Source organism: Peromyscus californicus, unplaced genomic scaffold (genome assembly GCF_007827085.1).
Source record: "Peromyscus californicus insignis strain IS unplaced genomic scaffold, ASM782708v3 Scaffold_8__1_contigs__length_139910024, whole genome shotgun sequence".
Taxonomy (NCBI): Eukaryota; Metazoa; Chordata; class Mammalia; order Rodentia; family Cricetidae; genus Peromyscus; species Peromyscus californicus.
The window spans coordinates 51,975,390-51,999,520 of NW_026294606.1; the positions used below are offsets into that span (position 1 = coordinate 51,975,390).

The 24,131-nt window shown below is 38.1% G+C and overlaps 1 protein-coding gene across 6 annotated transcripts in view; it reads right to left on the reverse strand.

Moving 5' to 3' along the window:
• Dip2c (disco interacting protein 2 homolog C) overlaps positions 1–24,131 on the reverse strand; it is a 438,929-nt gene that overhangs the window by 138,162 nt on the left and 276,636 nt on the right. For all 6 annotated transcript variants that reach the window (XM_052729332.1, XM_052729331.1, XM_052729329.1 and 3 more), the window contains 4 exons: positions 23,390–23,599; positions 8,877–9,011; positions 7,268–7,387; positions 5,453–5,650 (listed from right to left, as the gene is read on the reverse strand). In XM_052729332.1, coding sequence (XP_052585292.1) covers positions 5,453–5,650; positions 7,268–7,387; positions 8,877–9,011; positions 23,390–23,599 — 663 coding nt within the window. The remainder of the gene's footprint in view (positions 1–5,452; positions 5,651–7,267; positions 7,388–8,876; positions 9,012–23,389; positions 23,600–24,131) is intronic.

The following is a 24,131-nucleotide window of genomic DNA, read 5'->3' on the forward strand; positions in this document are numbered from 1 at the left end:
GAAAAAAAGTAGAATGCAAATTAAAAAAAGATAGTTTTTTTTTCTTTTCCTAGAGGTTTCCACAAGTTTTATTTAAGAACAAAACCAAGCTCTGAAGGAGTCTCACATTTTAAGCCTTAATCCTATGCCTGTACATTTCCAGGTAATTATGAGTAGTGGAATAAAAGTGACTTAAAATCTAAAGAAAATTCTTGCATACATAAGGCATTTTACAGCTTCGTCTAAGATACTCAACTATTAAGGGCTTTCAAAATAAATCAAGATTCAAGTCAATACATTCATATAAAAGTAATATAATGCAGATCAATATAATTATGTCTCAGTATACTCAATGTCCAGTTTTCCTCTTGTAATTAGAAATTATTGTTTATAACAGTTTTAATTTTTAAAAAACTGAATTTGTTTTATTTCCCATTAAACTAAAGCTACCTAAATTAATGTTGCTGTTATTTACCATTCATAGGATTCTACTTGTCTGCCCCTTAGTAGACAGTGAACAAGAAGAATGTTTTATCTTTCATTGTTCTAACTCCCAGGATAATTCCTGATTCTTAGTACATGCTAACCACTTTTTTTGGGTTTCACTAATGTCATAGGCAAGCACCAATCAAGTCCACAATCAAGGTGTGCAACTTAACTCTTAAGTATTTCATTCATTTTTACTTCCTCATCTGAACCCCATAGATCTTTAAAGTCATTTGATACTTTATTTGGGGAGCATACATCTCTATCAATAATCACTAGTTTATGAAAAACGTAACAGGGAGGTGATTTTTGTTGTTGTTGTTGTTTTTACCATAAGTACTTTAAGGATCCAGACTTTCCTTACTGTGAACAAAACTAGGGAACTATTCTAGCTGAATAATTACATTTTGTTATCACTGAATAAAATAAAAAGTAATGTGTTGTAAACAAACCAGTCAATTAAACCATTAGAGTCTGTTAATGCTTCAACTTCATTTTCAGCTGGGATTCTTAGAAGGCGGTATCTTTATACACTAACACACAAGCTAGTTTTACATAGGGTCTCAAGGAAAGTACAAAATGCAAACTTTGGGCAAAGTTCTTGAGATATACTTAGTATTTTTACATCTTGTAGTTTTCAGAGAAAAGGAAACTGAGTAAGTGCAGTTGCTAGTGTAAAACAAAGGCAAGAAACACTTCCAGAGTGGGTGACAAGGACTATTTTCTTTAGCTTCTCTTAGATTTGAATGAAGTTTAAGTTGCTGTACAGACAATGTAACTGCAGAGAAAGGAGACAGATATGCATGGGGTAATACAATTCTCAGAAGAACATACCACCCATAAAACTGGGGCAAGAATTGAAGAGAGTTACCAGTAACAATTTATAATAAGATGGGGGAAAGATTGGTAACTCAGGCAGCTAAAACCCTGCCATACTTGGAATAAGTCAGAATGGATGAGGAGGAGCTAATTAAGTTTTACCCCTACATGAGGAGCTGTTGGCAACTGATGGCTGCTGGGGAAGGAAGAGTTAGTTTTCTTCAGAGGTGCAGGCCTGAAGGCTACCCATGCTCTAATAGATGGTCTTATAGCCATGTATATACAGACAGCACTAAATGGACTCAGTGGGTATTGGGAGAAAAAAAGGAGCACATTAGGTTGTGAGTGAAAAGAGATGGTGGAGATAGGGGAGGAAATGAAAGGGAAAGAATGAGAAATGGATTTGATCAAAATATATCATATACATGTATTGATATTAAATATTTTAAAAATAAAAAAATAAACAGGAACACTGATGTGGTAGAAAAGCTAAATGTACTTACATGTATCCTAACAAAACAAGAGGAAGCATATGAAGATGGTGGTTTCTACCAGGCCAGATATGAAAAGGGAAGCACTATGCAGTATGGTTATTTTCATGAATTAAGGTTACAGTAGTCCATGGGTGCTGCTTAGTATGCTTCCTATTTCTACTGCAATGTGAAGATATAAGTACCAGATATTTTATAGGTTTATTCTATCTACATTTCTACCAAATATTCTAAATTTCTCAGCTAAAAGTTCTGCTGTTTCAGGACTTGACTGGGAATTAAATTTGAGGGCTGAAGGGATATATGAAGATTTTAAATACTATAGTCCTTCAATTACACCAATTTCCTCAGGCATTAGAACAACTGAAATTCAATGAGCCTTCTTTCCCCTGAATTTTCTCAGAAATAACCAATTGGTGGTTCATTTATTTTTGTTTCCCACAGAGATAACATTCATGTACAGTATTCAATGTCTCAGTCAAGGTTTTCATCTTATATATTGATAAGGTGTAAGCTAATATTTGAAAATATCTTACTTTCTAATATTTTCTTAACAATTAAAATTAAAGATTAACCAATAACACATTACTGACAAATAATATCAAAATACAGAAAAACGTTAAGTGGCTTATAAGACAAGTTGGAACATTTTGGTAAAGGAACAATGCATATGTAAAAATATGTATCCCTCAAAGCAACAGTGTTTCTTGTATCTCAAACTTCCCATAGCCTTAACAGAAAAGCAAAGAAGCAAGCACTAGTTTCCTTAACAAATCATCAACAGAGAGGGGCTCAAGTTTTACTCCCATGATAATCCTCTTGAGAACTCAGTTTCATTCAATTTGACTTCCCAAGCCAGAGTACTGCACCACTGCACACCACAAACTTAATCTACCTTAGTGCATGCTTGCAGGTCACTAAAATGCATACTTTAGTGTAAAGTAAAACTTCTAGGACAAACACAAAGGTTAGTGCTAGGGGTCCCCAGTGACACACAGACAGGTGAGTGTTGGAGCCATTAGCTGTAAAACAGCAGTGATTCCAAGTACATAATTAGCTTTCAGAATTAATTTGACTGGGCATGAAGATTACACAGAAAAAAGTCTCCTTTCTTTGATTAATAAAACCTTTTCCTAAGAGCATACTTTAAAAACAACAACCAAAGCTTATGCTAAATCACAGACAATAATCTCTATCTATTTTAAAGCCACAAATACAAAGGGAGCATAAAAAATATACTGCCAAACCCAACATACTTCTAAGTCCAAATCCCACTTTGGTACATGAAATGCAGAAGTGCCTCAGGGGCCCCACTCTCAAAATGCTGGGCTCTATTTAGTTCTATTACTTACATAGCATCTAGCTCTTAACCTTGTTGGCTCATTTAAAACTGAAACTCTTTCCTCATAATTATCCAAAGTGTTTGTGATATAAAAACAAAGCCAAAGTTTTTTTTTAAAGCACCACTAAATGTCATGCATGCAGATGTAAAATGACCATTTGTTTTTGTAGCTATGAAGCTTAATTCTTTGTAAAGCTGAATCCAGGAGTATGAAAATAATTGTGGTCTGTTTTCTCCATAGTGATGCAACTAAGAGAAAGACCTCTCTCTAGCACAGCCATGTGTAAAAGTTTAGTCTGCACTAAGTATACTGTGGAAAGAATTACGTGAAACCTATTTTTCTAACTTTCTGCAATGTGTATCCAGATTTTTCTGCTTCTGAGTGATAGATATCAAAGTGGAGACAGTAAGAAATAATCATAAATGCATAAACCTGAATGCTGAAATAATAAAGATTAAAATCTCCAAAGTTTAAAAAGTCACAATCCTAAAAGTAAAACTACAGATCCTGAAATCCCAAAGGGCCAAATCCTGAAAACTAATTCTCACTGAGAGAATAGGGGAAGACTTAGTCAAAGGGACAGAATGAGGAGCAAAGTTTGGGGATGGGTTATTGTCTCCACATACATGCAGGATGGTATCATGTGATGTAGAAGAAATACTAGAAATCTGATCAAACACCATCTTGGATATGGTGAGGTTGTCCAGAGATCAGTGTGGGTCTGAATAGACCAGGTAGGGATGATCACCCTTGATATTGGCTGATAACCATCTAACCAGCTAGGAGAGCAGAAAGAACAGAGGCAGAAGGTGAACTGCTCTTTTTCTTTGCTGCATTAGAGATCAGAACATGAGGCTTGGGTAGAGGAGTTAGCTCATTGACAGTATGTGTGCCTGATATACACAAAGTCCTGAGTTCAACCTCCACCAGTGCTCAAGTCCAGAATCAGCAGCCTCTGGATTCAATAACCCATACCACTAGCTTCTCCAGAGTCAGCAGGCATTTAGCTCCCTAGTATTTTTAAATGTCAGCATTACTTTTGTTTAATTTGGTATGTTGTGTCTTTTATTATTATACTGTTCCTATTCCAATACTGGAGGTACAAATGATACAGCCTTTCAGACATCTCTAACTCAATGTAGTCTCTATGAAGGTACCCAAGGTATTGCCTTTCAGTATCAATATTGTTCAAATATATAAATGCACTGAAATTTCCTCAAATTAACAGTTGTCTTCATTAAGTACTTGTATTCTCCTAAGATAAAATTTTCCAAGATCCCAGTTCTCTGGTGATTACAAACACAACACTGACCCAAATAGCCTTTGATTAGTTTTGTCAGAAGACTTGGACTATCCACCATGACATTGCAGGGGACCACAGTTATAAAGCTGTTATATGTAACAGCCAACAGTAATGATACACGTGTAGATATTTGCTTTCTGACTTGGTTCTTTATGAATGCAGCTCATCGACTTGTAACTCTTAAAGTTATATGACTTGTATGAATAAACCTGAGTATTTAGCTTGACAAAAATTTCTCTATTCTTCCATATATTATTGTAGAGTGGTCTATAAAGTATTATGTCAATATTTTCCTATCTTTTTGATATAAATCTCCCTTGATAAATGTAAATGAAACCAGGTATAGTGTATGCCTTTAGTCCTATGTGGGTGGATCTCTGCATGTTGGAAGCTATCCTGGTCTACAAAGCAAGTTCCAGGCCAGCCAGGGTTACATATAGAGACTCTGTCTCGAAACAAAACAAAACACGTATGTGTGCATGAGTGTGAGTGAGCGTGTGTATGTATGTATGTGTGTGTGTGTGTGTGTGTGTGTGTGTGTGTGTGTGTGTGTGTGTAATAAATGTCTTTTAAAGAATTTTAAGTATTTCTCCATAACTGTATTTTGGGATTTAAAACTTTTGGAGTTTTAGATCTCTGGAATTTCCGTCATCTTTCAGTTTCAGCATTTGGGTATTTTTGGGGATTATGATTTAAACCTAGGCCCAAAGGTTTGATTTTTATTCCCTACTGATCACCAATGAAAGTATTCATCTGAAAAACAAAAACAAAAACAAAAACAATAATCACAGCTTTATACATCCATTTCTGGTTTTAATTTTTTTTTAAAAAAGTAGTAACTCCTCTATCAACACAAAGTAATTTTACTAAAAATTTCTTTAAATTTTCATCTACTTTTAAACCAGAAACAAAAAAAGGAACATGCTCATAAATGAATTACCCAGAAGATACATATTTTTTCCCCAACCAGTAATGACAAAGGACAGAAAATAGATCTTACAGGATTACTATAAGTGACATTATGGGATTACCATAAGTGAGGATGTACAAGGGTTTTCCATTTGTGTCCATGGTAGTCAGACAGGGGGCCTTTGGTGAGATGGTCCCCCATCGCTGTAGTGCAGCTTCTAAAGAGGGTGGCCAGTTTGTGACCACTCCCAACTGCTCCCCTCTTGTGGCCAGCATCTGGGCACCCTCTGGCTTTGGCTGGTTTGGATCTGGTTGTTGAACTAAATACATTTAAACATAGAAGATTTTAAGAAAAATATATCCATGTTAGTATAATATTTTTAGAGTTTATAAAAAAATCTAGGAGATTCATATTTCAGGCATAAATCTATCAGCTGATAGCAAACATGCTTTTCTAGAATTAAAATGATTATGGATGTAACAAAAGAATTGAGCTCTTACAATTTCCAAGGCAACACAGAATGGAGACTTTAGGTGAATGTGAGAACCATATGCCTAGAGTCTCACATTTAAACACATGGGTTTAAAGTTCTAATTATTAGCACACAGTATTCAAGACTCCAAAAGGCTCAGCTCTTACATTATATTTTTCCCTTTACCAATGACATACAGGTAGAAACCTTCTACAAATACTCTAAATAACAAAAGCATGGTGAAAGCACTTTCATGAGTAAAACTAAAATAAATGCCTCATTGTAGAACACACTGTTCCTCTTCTTCTAGTTTAGATAGGTGTTAGCCAGTGGTGGTGGAGCATACCTTTCTTTAATCCCAGCACTCAGGAGATAGAGGCAGGTGCATCTCTGTGAGTTCAAGGCCAGCCTGGTCTAAAGAGAGATCTCCAGGAAAGCCAGGGCTACACAGAGAAACCCTGTCTCAAAAAACCAAAAAGTTTAGATAGGTGTGAAACTGAAATTATTTCCCCTATTTTTAGAAAAAGATTCTCTCTCAGAGTTTGAGTGATCACCTCCACCTGCTATCTGGAAAATCAGCTGAGACTTCTATAAATTTTATTTTATTTTTCAATTTTCATTGAATGTGTGTATGTATATGTGGTGTGCATGCTTGTGTGTGTGTGTGTGTGTGTGTGTGTGTGTGTGTGTGTGTGGTCCCATGTGTACATGAGTGTGCATGTGTAGGCTGAAGAATGATGTTAGGAACTGTCCTCCATCATTCTTCTTCTACCTTATTCATTGAGTCAGTGTCAGTCAATCAAACCCAGAACTCATGGATAAGGCTAGTCTCACACCACCTTGCTCTGGTGATCTGTCTATACTTTCCAAGCCTGCATTATACATGGGTTCTGGGGATCTGAAATCCCATCCTCACACTTGCACCCAAGTGCTTTATCCCATTAGTCATCTGTCTCCCCATCCCTCAGCTGAGTCTTAACTTCAGTTAACAGATAACAAGAAGCTTAGGTTTGATCCAGCACAAAGATCTACTTTGTTTCAATTTTAAGTTATCTAGGTAAAGACTCCCATTCACTATAGGTGAGATGGAGGGCAGAGTCCCCACCATGCTTCCCCAATCTCATAAACTTGTGTAGAAAGTATCCTTTGGCTTTGAGACAAGGATCTCTATAGTGTCATTTTGCTTTGCTATCATGGGACTGAGTCTTTACACAGAGGCCCAAATCACAGAACAGAACCACATTCCACCGAGGGGGAAGATGGTTCCAAAGCTCTAACTGCTCAGCACTTGGTGTACCTTTAACATATTCATTGGAAACAGCAACCTGCACTCTGAATTAGAGTTCTATTATTAAGAAAAGGCCAGATTATTACTCTTAATAAAATAAAGTCATTTTGCAGAAAATGTAGCATTGTATACGGAACTATAGGACCTCATAAAAGAAGAGGTAGAAAAGAATTTACCTTCTAACAACTCCTCAAAGTCATCAACAAAGAATTCCCGTAATGGGGGCCTCTTCGGTCGTTTAAGGGTATTGACAAGCTGCTGAATTTTTGCTGATACCCGACTACTTACTGGTACACCTGAAAAAATAGGAATCAGAGTGGAAATGAACAAACTCTAGAAGAAGTAAAATAACTTATGAAAAAGTTCCCAAAAAATAGTGATTTTGTTTCCTGTAGTAGGGATACAGTGTAAGGCCTTATATATACTAGACAAAATGTCTAAGCACTGACTTGTACCTCCAGTACTTCAAAAGCATTTTTAATCTTAAAATGGACTTTTGGAATCAAAACATTATTATAGCTCTGAAAACATGGAAAAATAGCCATAATTCTTAACATCTAAACATAGTATCTTATCAATTAATCTCAATCAATTTGGTTCAGATAAATCCAAGACCAGTGGTTTTGAAGCTTAGGCGAGAATGTTAGTACTACCTACCTCTGGGTGTGCTTCTGAGATGAGGGAGTACACAATGAGAAACACTGGACTACACAATATAGGAGTCAGAATTTACCTAATTCTGGAACTTGACAGATTTCAAAGATAACAGAAGTTTTTAAATAATGACAAGAATAATACCAATGATCAGTTTCAACAATGGGTATGCCAGAGAATGAAAGCTAACTTGGTAGAATGCAAGGGCAGCCGATTCTGTAAGAATTGGAACTGCTACCGTTTTAATTAAATTGATCTTTATGAATAAGTAGTATTAGGGCTTCAATCATGCTGAGGACAGTATGCCATTTGCTAAAGATATGGCCAGAACTAGGTATTTAATAGTGAACCACCCAGTCATCATAACAACATCAACAAACACTGAAGGTACACTAATTGTGGCATGTTGATACTGTTCTGTCCATTTTTCATAAAGAAAAAAAAAGAATAATTTTACTGCCAGATTCTAAACCTACCTTTTATAACCCCGGCAGGAATATAACACAATTAAAGGAGAATACAGCAGAAAGTTCATATCTGAGGCTTGCTGACTGGTACTCCATACTGGGAACTATTAATGTTATTGTAATGCCAAGATTAGAAATATGGGAACTAGGGGAACCCTTTTACTCTATAAGTTAGCAAAGCACTGAAAATTTATTTCTAATTTTGAGAAAAAAAGATACCTCCTTCTTCCAAAATCTGAGGCTATAACATTCCTATAAATCACTTTGTTTTTCCATTTAATTTCATGTTGCCCTCTGAAGTAGGCATTCAAGGTCTTAACACTTGTACTGTAAATCCTTAAAGACTCTAATGACTCAACCAACATTAGTTATACATTAGAAAAACATTAGCATCTAATTAAATCTTTATCTTCTGATGGCCAAATTACTATAATATTTACATTCTTTTTAATAAGGAGAAATTCTTAGACAATTTGGAGATGATTTACATTTTTCATGGTCAGGTCACCTTGTAAAAAAGCTCCTGAGGAATCTGATAAGCAGGACTGAAGGAACCAATGTGTATCTAGAAGCAGCATATTCAGTCAGAAGGACTCATACTAATCATAGTAAGGACAAAAGTAGAGTGTTCACACAGAAGGAAGCACCTCACTATAAGACATACCATCCCCAGTCTCCATGAGCTCAGCATTGCCATACTTTGGTGCTGTCCGGGATGTGGTAGAGCCCTGCGGCCTTTCCACTTGTATTGAGTGTTCTGAGGTGTATGTGGTTACATCAGGAGGTGCAGAATGATTTTCTGTAAAGAAACACAGAAGACAATTTTCTGATGAACCTCATGGTTATTTCAAAGGCTAAGTAATAGGGCCTCAAAGATGTCTAGAAAATACTCTGACAAACTCATATAAAAAGATCACTTTGACCAATCATGGCGACACAAGCCTTTTTCCTAACATGTGGAAGCAGATGCAATGAAGACCATGAGTTTGAGGCCAGCCTGGACATATAGATGAAAGGATCATGTTTCATAAAACAAAGAAGAAAGATTACTCTAAATAAAAGTTGGCCATAAAACTCCCCAAACAAAGGTGATTGATTTTAAGATAATGTGTACATCTCTAGTGAAAAACAGGTTAAAAAATTCAGATTTAATTTCCTAACAGGAGTGACATCAATGAATCACTGTAGCATTTTAACTAGGTTAATGTCTGACATGAGCAAAGGCTCAAGTGTTATGAGCTATGTGCTTTTTCACAGAAATAAGTCACTTTTCTTGGTATGACAACAGAGGCAGTAAATGACTCAAGCTTTGACCAGAGAGCCTAGGACTTAAAGGGAAACACTGTTGATTCCAGGATATCTCAGGATACATTTTAATCTCTCTGCACCTCAGTTTTCTTAACTACCAAATTGAAGCAATAATGGCGACCCTTTCGAGACTGGGTAAATTCAACAAATTAATACACGCAAAATTCTCAAGGTATTCCTGAAAAATGGTGAGAGACATCAAGAAATAGCTAACTATTTTAATTAAAACATGACTAATCCTAAGAAGTTGTATAATAAAGCTTATAATCTAATGTTTATTAAGTGTCATGCCATGGCTGTCCTAGTTAGGGATACCATGGCTGTGATGAAATACCATTACCAAAGAAACTTAGGGAGGGAAGGGTTTATTTGGTTTACACCTCCTTATTCATTAAAGGATGTCAGTACAGGAACTCAAGCAGGGCAGGAACCTGGAGTCAGGAGCTGATGCAGAGGCCACAGAGGTATGCTGCTTACTGGCTTGCATCCCATGGCTTGCTCAGCCTGCTTTTTTATAGAATCCAGGACCACCAGCCTGGAGACAGCACTAACCACAGTGGGTAGGGTCCTCCCTTATCAATCACTAAGAAAATGCCCTACAAGCTTACCTATAGCCCTATCTTATGAAGGCATTTTCTTAATTAAGGTTCCCCTCCTCTCAGATGACTTTAGCTGTGTCAAGTTGACATAAAACTATCCAGTACACATGGCCAAGGAACTGAGCAAATATCCCCTACAGCATTCAGAATTAAGCTCTTAAATGGTTAAATGGCAAAAGAACAGTTTTTATAATTATTCAAGCATTAAGAAGACCATGTCTAAGAGATAATCAATGAATTATACATATGTAAGTTCTAATAGTGTATATCAGAATGCTAATTTTGATTTACTAAAGCATATTACATGGAAATTTTAGATTGCTTCCTTTACATGTTAGAAGTATGAAGTCTTGTGCTACTGAAGGTAAAGAAATCATTTAATTGGGGGCTTGCTTACAGTTCCAGAGGCTTAGTCCATTATCATCACAGGAAGACCATGGCAGCAGGCATAGCAGGCAGGGTGCTAGAGAAGTAGTTGAAAGCTACATCATGATCTGCAGTCAGGGAGAGTGTGCCTGGGCCCAGCATGGGCTTTTGAAACTGCACCTCCTAATCCTTCTAATCTTTGTGAACAGTGCCACCTTCTGGTGATTAAGCATTCAAATATATGAGCCTATGGGGGTCATTCTTACTCACACCACCACAGTGTCATTCATATAGAAAAGTCTTTTTTCTTTGCCCACTTCAATCTTATACTAAGATTCTGTTTCACACAAGTTTTCATCAATAAAAGCACAAAAAAACACCACATAGGACAGGCTGTAAAGAGCATACACTTTCATGGCCAGAGAACTAAAACAAGAAGGTCAAGGCCACACTATTGGACCTTAGCCACAAACGTGCACTTCAGGAAACAAGAGTTTTGGGGTTCTGCACATGTTCATGAGTGACAGAAAACTCTCCACTGTGTTGAGAGTATTACAAATAAATTTTGTCAAGTAAGCAAAATATACAAATATCAGAAGTGTGGATAATGACTGAATTTCTACAGAAATTAGTTTGCACACGCTACACAACTCTGTTGGAGAAAGACTGGTAGTTAAGAGAGAGTAATTTGCCTTCCTGAGGAAGCTTCAAATGGACACCCTGGGTTACCAACCTATCTGATCTACCAGAGTCATCCTGGGAGCCCTTAGTTCCAAATACTTGGACAAGAGGTTTGAGAAATATGCATAGGACTGAAACCATATGGGTCCAAGTTCTGTTATCAAGCTTCCATGTCTTTGTTTCCTAGTTTATAGAATAGAGGTGATACCTATCTTATACTCACCTTGCACAGTTGGAGTGAAGGAAAAATGCATATCCAGTGCTATACTTCACTATCACTGGGTACACACACTTGTCTTGGAGGAAACATTCTTATCAACATGACATTCTATGACGTATACAGGCATATTTACCAGCTAGTTACCATCAGTTGGTTGTTTGGGACTTGAATCACAGGATATTTTGTAGAATCAAAGATGGCAACAGGCTCCTAAACAGACTATTCAGCATGTTTCTTCCTAGGAGTACCTGATCTTTCATGGTCTGAATTCTCAGCTTGCAGCTCAAATCTCAGTAATCACAATTTGACTGTTTATTTAGGGTCAGGTACTTTGCAGATGATTTCATAAAAAACAATGCTATTGGGATGGACCCTGACCCACTATAATTGATAGACTTATCAGAAAGAGGGACCACCCCAGAGATGGCTCAGTGAATGACTGAGCAAGTCTGATGATATCAATTTGATCCCTGGAGACCACAGGGGGTAAAGAAAGAACAGACTTCCAAAAGTTGTCTTCAGACCTCCACATACATTCTATGGTGCACATGCACTCCCAACATGCATACCCAAACAAAGCAATAAACAAGCAATCAACTAATAAATAGTTTTTAAAGAAAGAAAGAAAGAGGAATCAGGGTACAGACATAAACAGATAAGAGACCATGTGGAGATTATAAAAGACATGGCTCCCTCTAAGGCAGGGAGAGAGGCATCTGAGAACTCAGAACTGCCTGTACCTTCACATCTCTAACTTCTAGGTCCCAGATCTGAGGGAACATAAATATTCCCTGTTCAAACCTCACAGTCTATGTGCTTTACTATGACAGCCAGATAAACTACCACACATCCTTATTGGCAATTTCTGAGAGTCTAGCTTAAAGAAGGTGTGCCTTTGTCAGGAATAGACATAGGAGTACTAGAGGGAGCAGCAGGAGGTAGGACATGCCACCCACTCACTCCTATGAGTGGGAGAAGGAAAAGAAAATCATCCAAGTTGCCTCTTTATCATCTTCAACTCTATATTTATCCTTGTCACATCCCATTTGTGCTTTTGCCAAACAGGCCTTTGTTCATGTTTTCAAATGGTCTAATTCTCTAGAAACTCTACTACCTCATGGCCAGACATTATACCTTCAGGAGTATCTCACTACAAATAAAAACACAATGCATGCTAATGTGTGATAAACAAGGTCTGAAAGACATCCTGTAAAAACAGCAACCACTAGGTTTGAGCATCCTATGTTCCAATTTGACTCAAGTTAGCCATGCACTTCAACACATATATCATTAGGGTTATCCAATCAGACTGTGCATTAAGCAGGATTCCCACTTCTCTGAGTGGGTGAATAAATTGGAATAATGATTCCAATTTATCTGATAGTGTAAAAAATAGGAACAATGACAGCTAGATGACTTCAAAGTGTTTCCAAATTTATATGCTGGTTAGTTTTTATTATCAACTTGACATGCAACCTACAACACATGGAAGGAGGGAACCTCATCTGAAGAACTGTCTCAATTAGTAGAGAAGCCTATGTCCCTGTACTGAAGAATTGTTTTGATTGATGATGTGGGAGGACCCAGCCAACTATGGGAGGTAATATTCTCATGCAGGTGGTCTTGGGCTGTATAAGAAAGTTAGGTGAGCAAGGCAGAGAACACGCCAGTAAGAAGCATTCCTTCCATGGTTTCTGGTTCAGTTTCTGCCCTGATTTCCCTCAGTGATGAATTATTACCTGGAAGTGTAAGCTAAAAATAAACCCTTTCCTCCCCAAGTTGCTTATGGTCAGAGTATTTTATCACAGCAACAGGAAGAAAAGCAGAACAATTTATGTATCACCTTATCTCTTTCTCCTCAAGACCCTCACATTTGCCCTCACTACACGATAAAGCCACCAGTGGCTTTAAAAAAAAACTCTGTCACTGTAATGACACAGTACACCTGTTCTAATACACACCAGGACTCCTGCTTTATAGTGAGTTAACTATCTTTTCAAAGAATATTTTGAAGGTTCTTGCATATAACATCTGCTCCAGGAACACTTGTTGAGGGATGAAAAACAGTAGTTCAGATTGAAAGAGTAGGTTTAAAAAGTCAATGAAATGATTCCTAATGATACTCTTCTATACTCATGGATAGGGCCTAACATAATCGTCATCAGTGAGGCTTCACCCAGCAACTGACGGAGACAGATGCAGAGACCCACAGCCAAACATTAGGCAGAACTTGGGGAATTTTGCAGAAGGGGACAGGAGGATTATAGGAGCCAAAGGAGTCAAGGACACCATAAGAAAACTCACAGAATCAACTAACCTGAGCTCATAGGGGCTCACAAAGACTGAACCAACAACCAGGGAGCTTTCATAGGACTGATGTAGGCCCTCTGCATATATGTTATAGTTGTGTAGCTTGGTATTCTTGTGAGATTCTTAACAGTAGGAACAAGGGCTGTCTCTTACTCTTTTACCTGCTTTTGGGACCCTTTTCCTCCTACTGAGTTGCCTCGTCAAGTCTTATTATGAGGGGAAGTACCTAGACTTACTGCAACTTGATGTGCCATGGTTGGTTGATAACCCTGGGAGGCCTGCCCTTTTCTGAAGGGAGAGGGGGAAGAATAAATGGGGATGGAGTAGGGACTAGGAGGGGAAGAAGGAGGGGATACTGCAATAGGAATGTAATATATGAGAAAAGAATAAATTAATTAAGAAAGGGCAGGTTCAAGGTTTCAAATGATCATATGTTCTAGGCCAGAGGCCAAGAGGTCCCTATGAATCAGAAACACTTAAAGAAGAGTTCTCTTATCACAGTGATTCGTGTCTTTTAAGACAGCTCACTGTTCAGCTCAGATTCACAGGGCTTTTTGTTTTGACTGTGTATATGTTCATGTTCCGTAGGAACACAGGCTCAATATGTACACCTGCAGAGGTCAAAGGTTGATGTTGAGATGTTTGCTCTCATCAGATGCTCTCCATCATATTTTTTGAGACAGAATCTCATTTCAGCTAGCTGACTGACCAGAAACCTTTGGCAATCCAACTGTCTCTACCACATTGTACTTCAGTTAAAAATACCTATGGCCATACTCAGCCTTTTATATGGTTCCTGGGGATTTAAACTCAGGTCCTCATGCTTGCATGAGCAATCACTACAAACTGTGCAATCTCCCTAGTCCTCACAGAGCTTATAAAATCAAAAGAAAACTGACTCCCATCTTTCTAGGCTCATGCCAGAGGTTACCTGCTACTGCAAACTCTGCCCTTAGTGCTACCTCTGAGACTTCTACCTGTGTCCCTACAACAGCTTGTGAACTTCCCACAGGAAATTACTGGATCACCCATGCTGGCATCACTACTGCTCTTTTCAACTGGCATGAGTCCTTAAGAAATTGAAGTTAGAGGCTGTTTAACAGGAAAATAGAGGATGCTGCAATTCAACTATTTTTATGAAAGTATATGCAAGCTGTTTTGAATCTACTGGTACCAGGCATCTTAACTCACTCACTGTCATGCCCTCAACATGGAAATCTTCAGTCTGTTTATAAACAGCTGTTTCTTGGCCATGATCAATTTCAGAGTACTGGCTGGTCCTTGTTGTTGAACCTGCCTGAGTCAAATGGCTTCTTCCTTGATCTGACTTTGTCCTAGTCACATACTCCGATAGGTCACTTCATTCTGGCTTCCTGCTGCATGGATTTATAGAATGTCCTCCTTAGATACTGGAGCTACAAAATATATCCAAACCATATCATCTATGCCCAATAAATGTAGGCCAATTTAAAGTGTGAGTAAATACATAAATGAATACATTAGTAAATATTTCCAGAGAAGACCAAAGACAGGTTCTAACATCAGTTTCAAAGCTGAGTACTCTGTAATACTAGTACTGCTAGTCCCAAGGGTTAACAACAGAACCCACTCATGAGCTGTATTATAATTATACTTCAATCTTTACATCAATTCTAAAGAAAGACAAAAAGCCTCAAATTTAGTATTAATATGCAGAATACAATAGCTTTAGTTCACTAATTGAGAATGAATAAAGAATTACTACTTCAAAGGAACTTAAATGTTTATTCTTTGAAAACTTTCAATCCCTAGAGTCCTGTGGATAATTCAACCACGACTGCTCAGTGAAAGCAAAAAAAAAAAAAAAAAAAAAAAAAAAAAACTGTGCCCACCTAAGAAAAGGATGCCTATGAGATAGGGCTATCAGACCACTCAGCCTACCTAGTCTACCCAGCTGTTTCAGATTCCTGGTAGGTTATGGTCTAGGCCTCTACAAAACAGTATAAACCAAAATACTTCAAAAAGAATGTAGAGGAGATTTGAACAGAGAGGCAAAGCAGATTTCTCTGGAGTTCTGGAATTTGAACTTAAGAGTTGTCCAAACTGTGGGTGAAATTCAGACAAACCACAAGATTTGCAGGAACACAGACTGGCCACACCTCCTTTTGGTCAAGTATAAATGCTCCTCTTTGAAACACAACTGCATTAGATATGACCTAACCCTACACAAAAGTTAACTCATGGTGATAGAAAGACAGAAGTACCCTTATGATGTCAAAGCACCTAGCCAGTTACGATGTCAAAGTACTCTTATGATGTCTGCCAGCCACTGCCTGTTCCAGGAGACTCAGTCAGCTTAAGTGCTCACTGAATCAATACCCTCTCCCCTTTGTAATTAACTGGAAGACAGGACATTCCTCTGCAATCTCCCCACAGTAGAAATAAAATAAAATAGTCTCTAAGAGTGACGCACCAGCAACTGATGTCTCAGCCCAAAGTGACATACCAAGGAAGATCTACCAAGACATGCAAAGTAGGACAGACACACATACAAATGATACACCTTATTACACCTAAGACTGTATTCCTTTAACAGTTATTCAGCAACAGAACAACCATCTTCCAACATTGCTTCTGCTACAGATTGATCTCTCCTGCTTGCTAAATAACTAATAGTCATTCACAACTGCTCTTAAAATTTGAATCATCTATAAAACAAACCAAGAGGAAGTTAGGTTAGAAAAGGCTGCTGTGTTTCTGTATTCAAGGATCTGAGAGCCAAGGTTGACTTTTACCGATTGTACAGTTCCCCATATGTTCTCCTTCATATTTGTGATATAGAAATTCCAGAAAGTGTGATATACAAATTAAGGCTAGGACTATTATTATTATTCCTCAGTGTGGCTGTAGAAATCCAATGACACAGTACCCTGCGATCATACAACCAAATAGGAACTGCTGCCAAGGACTCCCTGAGCATAGGCTAGATTAGAGGATCCTCTCTGCTTTTTGTTCTGTGTGAAGCCACAAGAAAGAATCTGAGAGACTCATGAGCATAAAGTGTGAATGAATGTGTTACTACTTTCTAAATTAAATGCATTTAAAAACATAGAAAAATACAAGCTTGCATTCCCACCAGCAGTGGAGGAGAGTTCCCCTAGCTCCACATCCTCTCCAGCATAAGGTGTCTTCAGTGTTTTTGATCTTAGCCATTCTGACAGGCGTAAGGTGGTATCTCAGAGTTGTTTTGAATTGCATTTCCCTGATGATTAGGGATGTTGAGCAGTTCCTTAAATGTCTTTCGGCCATTTGAGTTTCCTCTGTTGAGAATTCTCTGTTTAGTTCTATAGCCCATTTCTTAATTGGACTGTTGGGCATTTTGAGACCCCAAGAAAGACACAGGGATCACCCAATGACAGAGAAATGGAATGAGATCTACATGAACAGCCTGGACATGAGTGGGGGTAATGAAAGGCGAGGGTTGAGGGAAAGAGAGCTTGGGGGAGCGGGAGATCCCAGCTGGATCAACAACAGAGAGGGAGAACAAGGAATAGGAGACCATGGTAAATAAAGACCACATGAGAATAGGAAGAAGCAAAGTGCTAGAGAGGTCCACAGAAATCCACAAAGATACCCACACAACAGACTGCTGGCAATGGTCGAGAGACAGCCCGAACTGACCTACTCTGGTGATGGGATGGCCAAACACCCTAATTGTTGTGCTAGAAACCTCATCGAACTACTGAGGGATCTGGATGCAGAAATCCATGACTAGGCCCCGGGTGGATCTCTGGGAGTCCAATTAGCGAGAATGAGGAGGGTTTATATGAGCGAGAATTGTTGAGACCAAGGTTGGATAAAGCACAGGGACAAATAGCCAAATGAATGGAAACACATGAACTATGAACCAATGGCTGAGGGGTCCCCACTGGATCAGGCCCTCCGAATGGGTGAGACAGTTGATTGGCTTGATCTGTTTGGGAGGCATCCAGGCAGTGGGACCAGATCTTGTGCTCATTGCATGAGTTGGCTGTTTGAAACCTGGGGCCTATGCAGGATTGTTTGGCTCGGCCTGGGAGGAGGGGACTAGACCTACCTGGACTGAGTCTACCAGGTTGACCTCAGTCTGTGGGGAAGGCTTTGCCCTGGAGGAGATGGGAATGGGGGGGGGGGGGGTTGGGGGGAAGGTGAGGGGGACGGGAGGGGGGAGAACAAGGGAATCCGTTGCTGATATGTAGAACTGAATTGTATTGCAAAATAAATTAATAAAAAAAAAAAAAACATAGAAAAATAGATGTCAGTGACTAGATATAATTTTATCTTGTGTACCAATAAGGCATTCTTAAAAATTTGAGTGCTAATTTCCTCCAGAGTGGAATGTGAAGAGGATGAAGGGTTAGTATACTTTTGGAGCCAAGAAGTATTATTTGGATTTTAACAAGTCAAAGTAAAATGTATTTTGAAAAATCACATCATAGAATCATTTCTAGTCCAAATTCATGTTTTAACCATCCTGCTGGGACAATGGAGGACTGGACACATAACATTGGCCACCTCTTACAGTTTCCATTCTGTCTTTCATTATCTTATAAGATTCATATTTTTCAGTTTGCTTTTGGAGTAAAATAGTTTAAAATTCTAAAATGTGGATTGACAAACTATGAGTAGTTGTTTACCTGGCCCCTGATTTTAGAAATATTAGCAAATAGATGTGTCTTTGTGTTTGTAGCTTCTTTTGTAATTGAGGCACCATGTTCAGCAACTGGCAGCAGTATATGGGTACAGAGCCTAAAATGTTTACATCTGTCCCTTTATAAGAAAAATTTGCTGAGCTGCTCTAAAATTATAATACTCTAACTTCAATACTACCCTAGTTGAGAGGGATGGGACATTAGGGGGATCCCAGCCCTTAGCAGCCAGGCTGTGGAAACATCACCAATTTCAGTATATATGTGCTATTTTAAGGGAATAATGTTTGAAAAGTACAAATATTAGGATGATTACAGATACATAAACAAGAGTAATTTATAATAGTGGCTATTCAAACTCTCTGAATAAATTTCCCTAATAAAGCAGACTCCACAATCAAAACATCCAACTGCCAGGCTCTTGCTCATTATGTAATAATGCATCTCTGGGGTAGATAAAGATTTTTATAAATTCATTTTTGCTGGTTTTTCATTTATTTATGTTTATATTCACATATACTGGTGTGCAACTTATGTAGAAATGCACATATGAGGGGACAGAAGTTGATACTGGGTGTCTTTTGTCCATTGATCTAACCTTATTTTTTTGGGACAGGCTCTGTGATAGCTATTCTTGGTTGTCAAACTAACTACATCTGGAATTAACAAAAACCCAAGTGGCTGTGTACACCTGTGAAGGATTTTTCTTAATTAAATCATTTGAAATAGGAAGACCCATCACCTTTAATCCAGATCTTTTGGAGGAGGGAAATCCACCTTTAATTTGAGCAACACCTTATGGTGGCAGGACTACATAAAGGAGGTAGAAGAAAGAAGTTTTTGCTCTTTGCCTGGTTGCTCTCAATCTCACGAGCAAGTTCATTCCTTCACTAGCATTAGGGTCTACTTCTTCAAGATTCCAATGTATAAACACCAACTGAGACATCTAGTCTTGTGGATTGAACAACTACCAGATTCTTAGACTTTCAAGTTGTCAGACAGCCATTGTTGGACTAGCTGAAACACAACTTGTAAGCCATTCTAATAAATGCAATATATGTACATGTGTATACACATACACACACATTCATTCTATAAGTTCTGTTCCTCTAGAGAACCTTGACTAATACAGAGTCTCTTTTGGAATCAGGAACTCACCAATTACCCATACTGGCTGGTCAGTGAGCTCCAAGAATCTATTTCTGACTCACTAGGATACGGATTATAGACAGAGGTTACCAGACCCAGCTTTATTACATGGTTGCTGGAGATCCAAACTCAGGTCCTGATGCTTACATGGCAAGCACTTATCAACTGAAATATATCCCCAGCTCAATCTCTTATCTTCTTAGCAGAGATGGATACAAGGATTTTTATGAGAATTCAGTAATACAAACAGTACATACTGAATGTAACATTCATGTCAACTGAATTCTAAAACATTCTGGGAAAATCAATTACTTTTATAAAGATTAGGTTAATAAAAATGTACTGTCAACATACTCTGTGACAATGTAAGATGAAGGCGTTATGATAAAGATTACAGAGGCTTAAAACAAGTTCTTGTGAAAGTCTAATTTCCTAAATATATATATTTTGAATGCAGTCTGCTTTTTTTTTTTTTTTTTTTGGTTTTTCGAGACAGGGTTTCTCTGTGTAGCTTTGCGCCTCTCCTGGAACTCACTTGGTAGCCCAGGCTGGCCTCGAACTCACAGAGATCCGCCTGGCTCTGCCTCCTGAGTGCTGGGATTAAAGGCGTGCGCCACCACCGCCCGGCTGCAGTCTGCTTTTGAATGTATGACATAACACTATCTATTTTGCTTTGTTCTTAGTTCTTACTCTATGACTATATTAATACAGTATGTGTTCAATTTCCCTAGTTATGTTATCTAAATAACTCCTATATTTTACTCAACATTTTATCAAATATAAATCTTGGTTTTTAAAAATCATTCAATTAAATATACTGGCTAGTCTAAGTTATATTTCTCAACTTTTCATTCTGATGAAATTTTATAGATCATTACCCCTTCATATCTAACTAAGGTTCTTTTTTTAATTTTGTGGTATTTAGGATTGAACTAAAGTCACAAAAAGAGAACACTGAGCTATAATGCCCAGTCTTAAGGTACTTACTTAATAAATACTTTCCAATAATTACCATGAGTGATCCAGAGTCATTCTAGGGCTGGGATGTGCCTCAGTGGTACAGAGCTTGGATAGTATGCACAGGCCCTAGGTTTCATGTCCAGAAAAGAAGTTGTCCTGGTTATAGTAATGGTCAGAAGGTCAGCAAGTCAGTCAATGGATTATTCTGCCAGTAATGTAGGAAGTCACAACATCAGGTCTGACTCCTTGTACTAGCAGTCTACACAGTGTCAGAATTTAGCACTGTCAGGTTTGAGGCTTTGCTATCAGGATCCTCAGTTGGAGAATAACAAGTATATCTTGCAATATACACAGCAAGTACCACATGAGAAAGTAAAAATGATGGCCCAGAATAGAATTTTTGATCCTATAGTAAGCCATCCTGGCTTACCAAAATGCATGGGAGATGTCTTAGGTGTGTACTCAATGAAATTTGCAGAAAAAAAATACACAAGGACTGGAGATTTAACAAAAGAGGAGAAGAATGCCCATTTCAAGAGAGACTGTGTGCTTGTTATCTCTTGGCTTTTTCATCTATATACAAAAGAAGTCTCTACAGGCTCTACATGAAGCAACTTGCCCAAAGGGATCAAACTTGATTTTGGAGTTTATTTTGTCTTGAGCTTTGTCAAACATGTATATGTAGGCACACACACTCATGCTATTTTCATTCTTGTTCCCAAGCTTTTGATGATCTCAGTAAAAGGTCAAGTGCTGCCAACTTTGATTTTTTTTTTTTAATCTCTGGAATGAAGTATTCTAATTCTCATCAGGTTTCATTAGCTTGCCTTTGCCTAAAAAAATGCCAATTCCTATAGATAAGTCCCAGATATTCTAGGAACTTATCCTGTGCCAAATGAGAAATTACTGAAATGTCACACATTCAGGAGTTATATTTAGGCCACATTGAGCCTTGGTGTATATGAGTAATGCAACCTTTTATAGTTTGGATAAATTTAATTCTGCATGCTATAATTTCCTCCAGTATTTCAAGTGTAAACTCACAAAGGGAAAGCCAAAGGCAGTGATTAATTTGTTCAGAAATATGTGGTGCTCTTAGTAAGATTCTGAGAATTTTCTTAAAAGAACAAAAGCAGATAATATAATCACTTCCATGTGACAGTTGGTGGGTAACCTCTCTGCTCAGGTACCATGGACAGCTGACAGCCTCAGCAGCCATCCTAAGCTCCAATAAGCAAAAATGAATTGTGTTGTCTAAATATATTTGATGGCGACATTTATATACAATGTTTAATTTTCTGATATTTCAAATGTAAGTTATTAGGTACACTGACTGGTAATTTTCTTCAATATGTGTTAAACTGAAGTAATATCACTTTGAAAGGATCATTGTTTGTTTAGAATGTTCCTATATTCTCTTTTTTACTTGCAACAGTTCTGAGAGGAACAAGGGCAAGAAATTATGGTTCACATATTTTTTCCCTTCACTGAAAAAGTGACTTCAAGATCCCAGTGGTTGTTAATGGGAGAACTTAAAGTAGATGCTGCTCTTCAGGCAATGGACCAAACAAACTCATTTGGATACAAAAAGGTCAATGCTTTTAACTTTGTTCACTGAGTTCAAATGGGGTGAAGCCTAAAACGTGAGTTTGAAATGACTTTGGCTGCCCATCAAGTACTTAAAGAGCCACATTCTGGGTATCTGAGCTGACTATGCTATGTTTAATTCATTCCACTTCCTGTTTCCTGATATGGAAAGGTATTCCTGCAGTATTGCAGGTGTGACTTGGGAGGACTGCATCTGTATCTCACTCATACTCTCAGAATAGATAACAGTGTAAAATGCAACTGCCTCCAAGTACCTGGCTGTTTATTTGGCGGCACCATGATGGAGAGACCATACTGGATCTTATTCAAGCAATTTACCTTGTGAAAACCTCTTACCATTGAACTGTTTGAGCATCTTAATCCACAGAAAACAACAGATGAGAAAAGAGATCTAGACGTCCTACTTCTGCCCTGAGAGTGAGGACTAGACTGGGGCACAGTATGTAACAAGCGCATGGACCAGAATGATAGTGTCATCCACACATTTCATACAACTAATTACTCATCTAACATGTTTCCCCTAATTATTGCTTACCTATTTTCCTAAACTATTTTCATATGCCCCACGGTCATGTTTCTGACCTTGTGGGTTTAAGATTTTTATTTTTCATTATGTATATGAATTTGGGGATAGACGCATATGAGTATAGCTGTCTGTGGAGGCCAAAAGAGGCTGCTGGATCCCTTGGAGTTGAAGTTACAGGGAGTTGTGAACAGTTCAATGTGCTTGCAACAAAACTCAGGTCCTCTGCAAGAGCAGTATGGGCTTTTAACTGCTGGGTCTTCTTTCTAGTCCATCTTCTACTTTTTTTAATCTACACAGCCTTCCTCATTCTAGAGCCCACATACAGAATAATATGGCATAACTAAATAATCTGAATGCCTTTGTCAGAAAGCATTAAGTCCTTCAAGTTCCTCAAATGACCCCCTAAGTAACAGCAACTGTATTTTATAATCTGTATCTATACCAGCACCACAATTTCACTGGGTAGTGTATTTAGCACAAAACACAAACATGTAAATAGATGTGGCTGCAAGATTTCCTAATGAATAAGAATGCATTCAAAGACCACACAAAGATGGCAGAATTCTTGCTACAAGAGACTGAGATGTTGAATAACTATAAAGCAAGACCTTTAGAAATGTTTAGTCCAATGCAGTAACCCAGGTGTCCAATATATCCTATAACCAGAGCATTCCTAGAGAACAAACCAACACTCAGTGCTAACTCAGGTTAATGACAAGAGCAAATCAGACAACAGCAAAGGCAAAGGCACCCAGTCCTCCAGGCTACGTGCATCTCACTCACCTATGTGTGTCTGGGCCATGACGTCTGCCAGCCGGTGTGCTGCCCCACTGCCCCCACTCTGAGTGGAGGAGGAGGAGGTGGTTGATGTAGTAGAGCCATGGATGGCCTGGCTGATCCAATGCTCCATGTTGATGCTGCCCTGGCTAGAGGTCGGGGTTCCCTGGGAATCACCCTGCACTGAGCCTTCGTCTTCTGAACCAGAAGAGGTATCTGTTTTCAAGAAGAGATTTGATTTGTTAAATAGTGCAACAAAGATGATCCTCAGTCTCACTGCCTTTCTACACACTGCCAAAAGATTTGCTTCAGATCATATAATAACTTTTGGCTTGAAACATTCTTGAAAAGTTATTCCACTCTTCAAATAATGCAACTTTTATATATAGTAAATTTCATAACTAAAATACCATAAGTATGCTATAGGACATTTACCTGGACATTAAAATACTAGGCAAAGATCCTAATTTTCTCAAGAGTAACTGTTTAGGAAGAAGCCAGTATCTTCCTTTTCACATCCACTAAGTTATAGGATGGGACACAATTTTCTAAGACATGCTTGAGCTGCTTCCACATGTTTACAAATAGGTTTGCTGTGATTCCTTGGAAGTTCAAAAGACTTTTCTCAATTGTAACTTATTTTTAGGCTTACTATGAGTATAAGATACCTATGAGGCTCCTCAAACTTTGAGATTTTGATGAAGAAATGGCAGCTAAAGAAGAACCCACTTTAAAGTATACATACCCT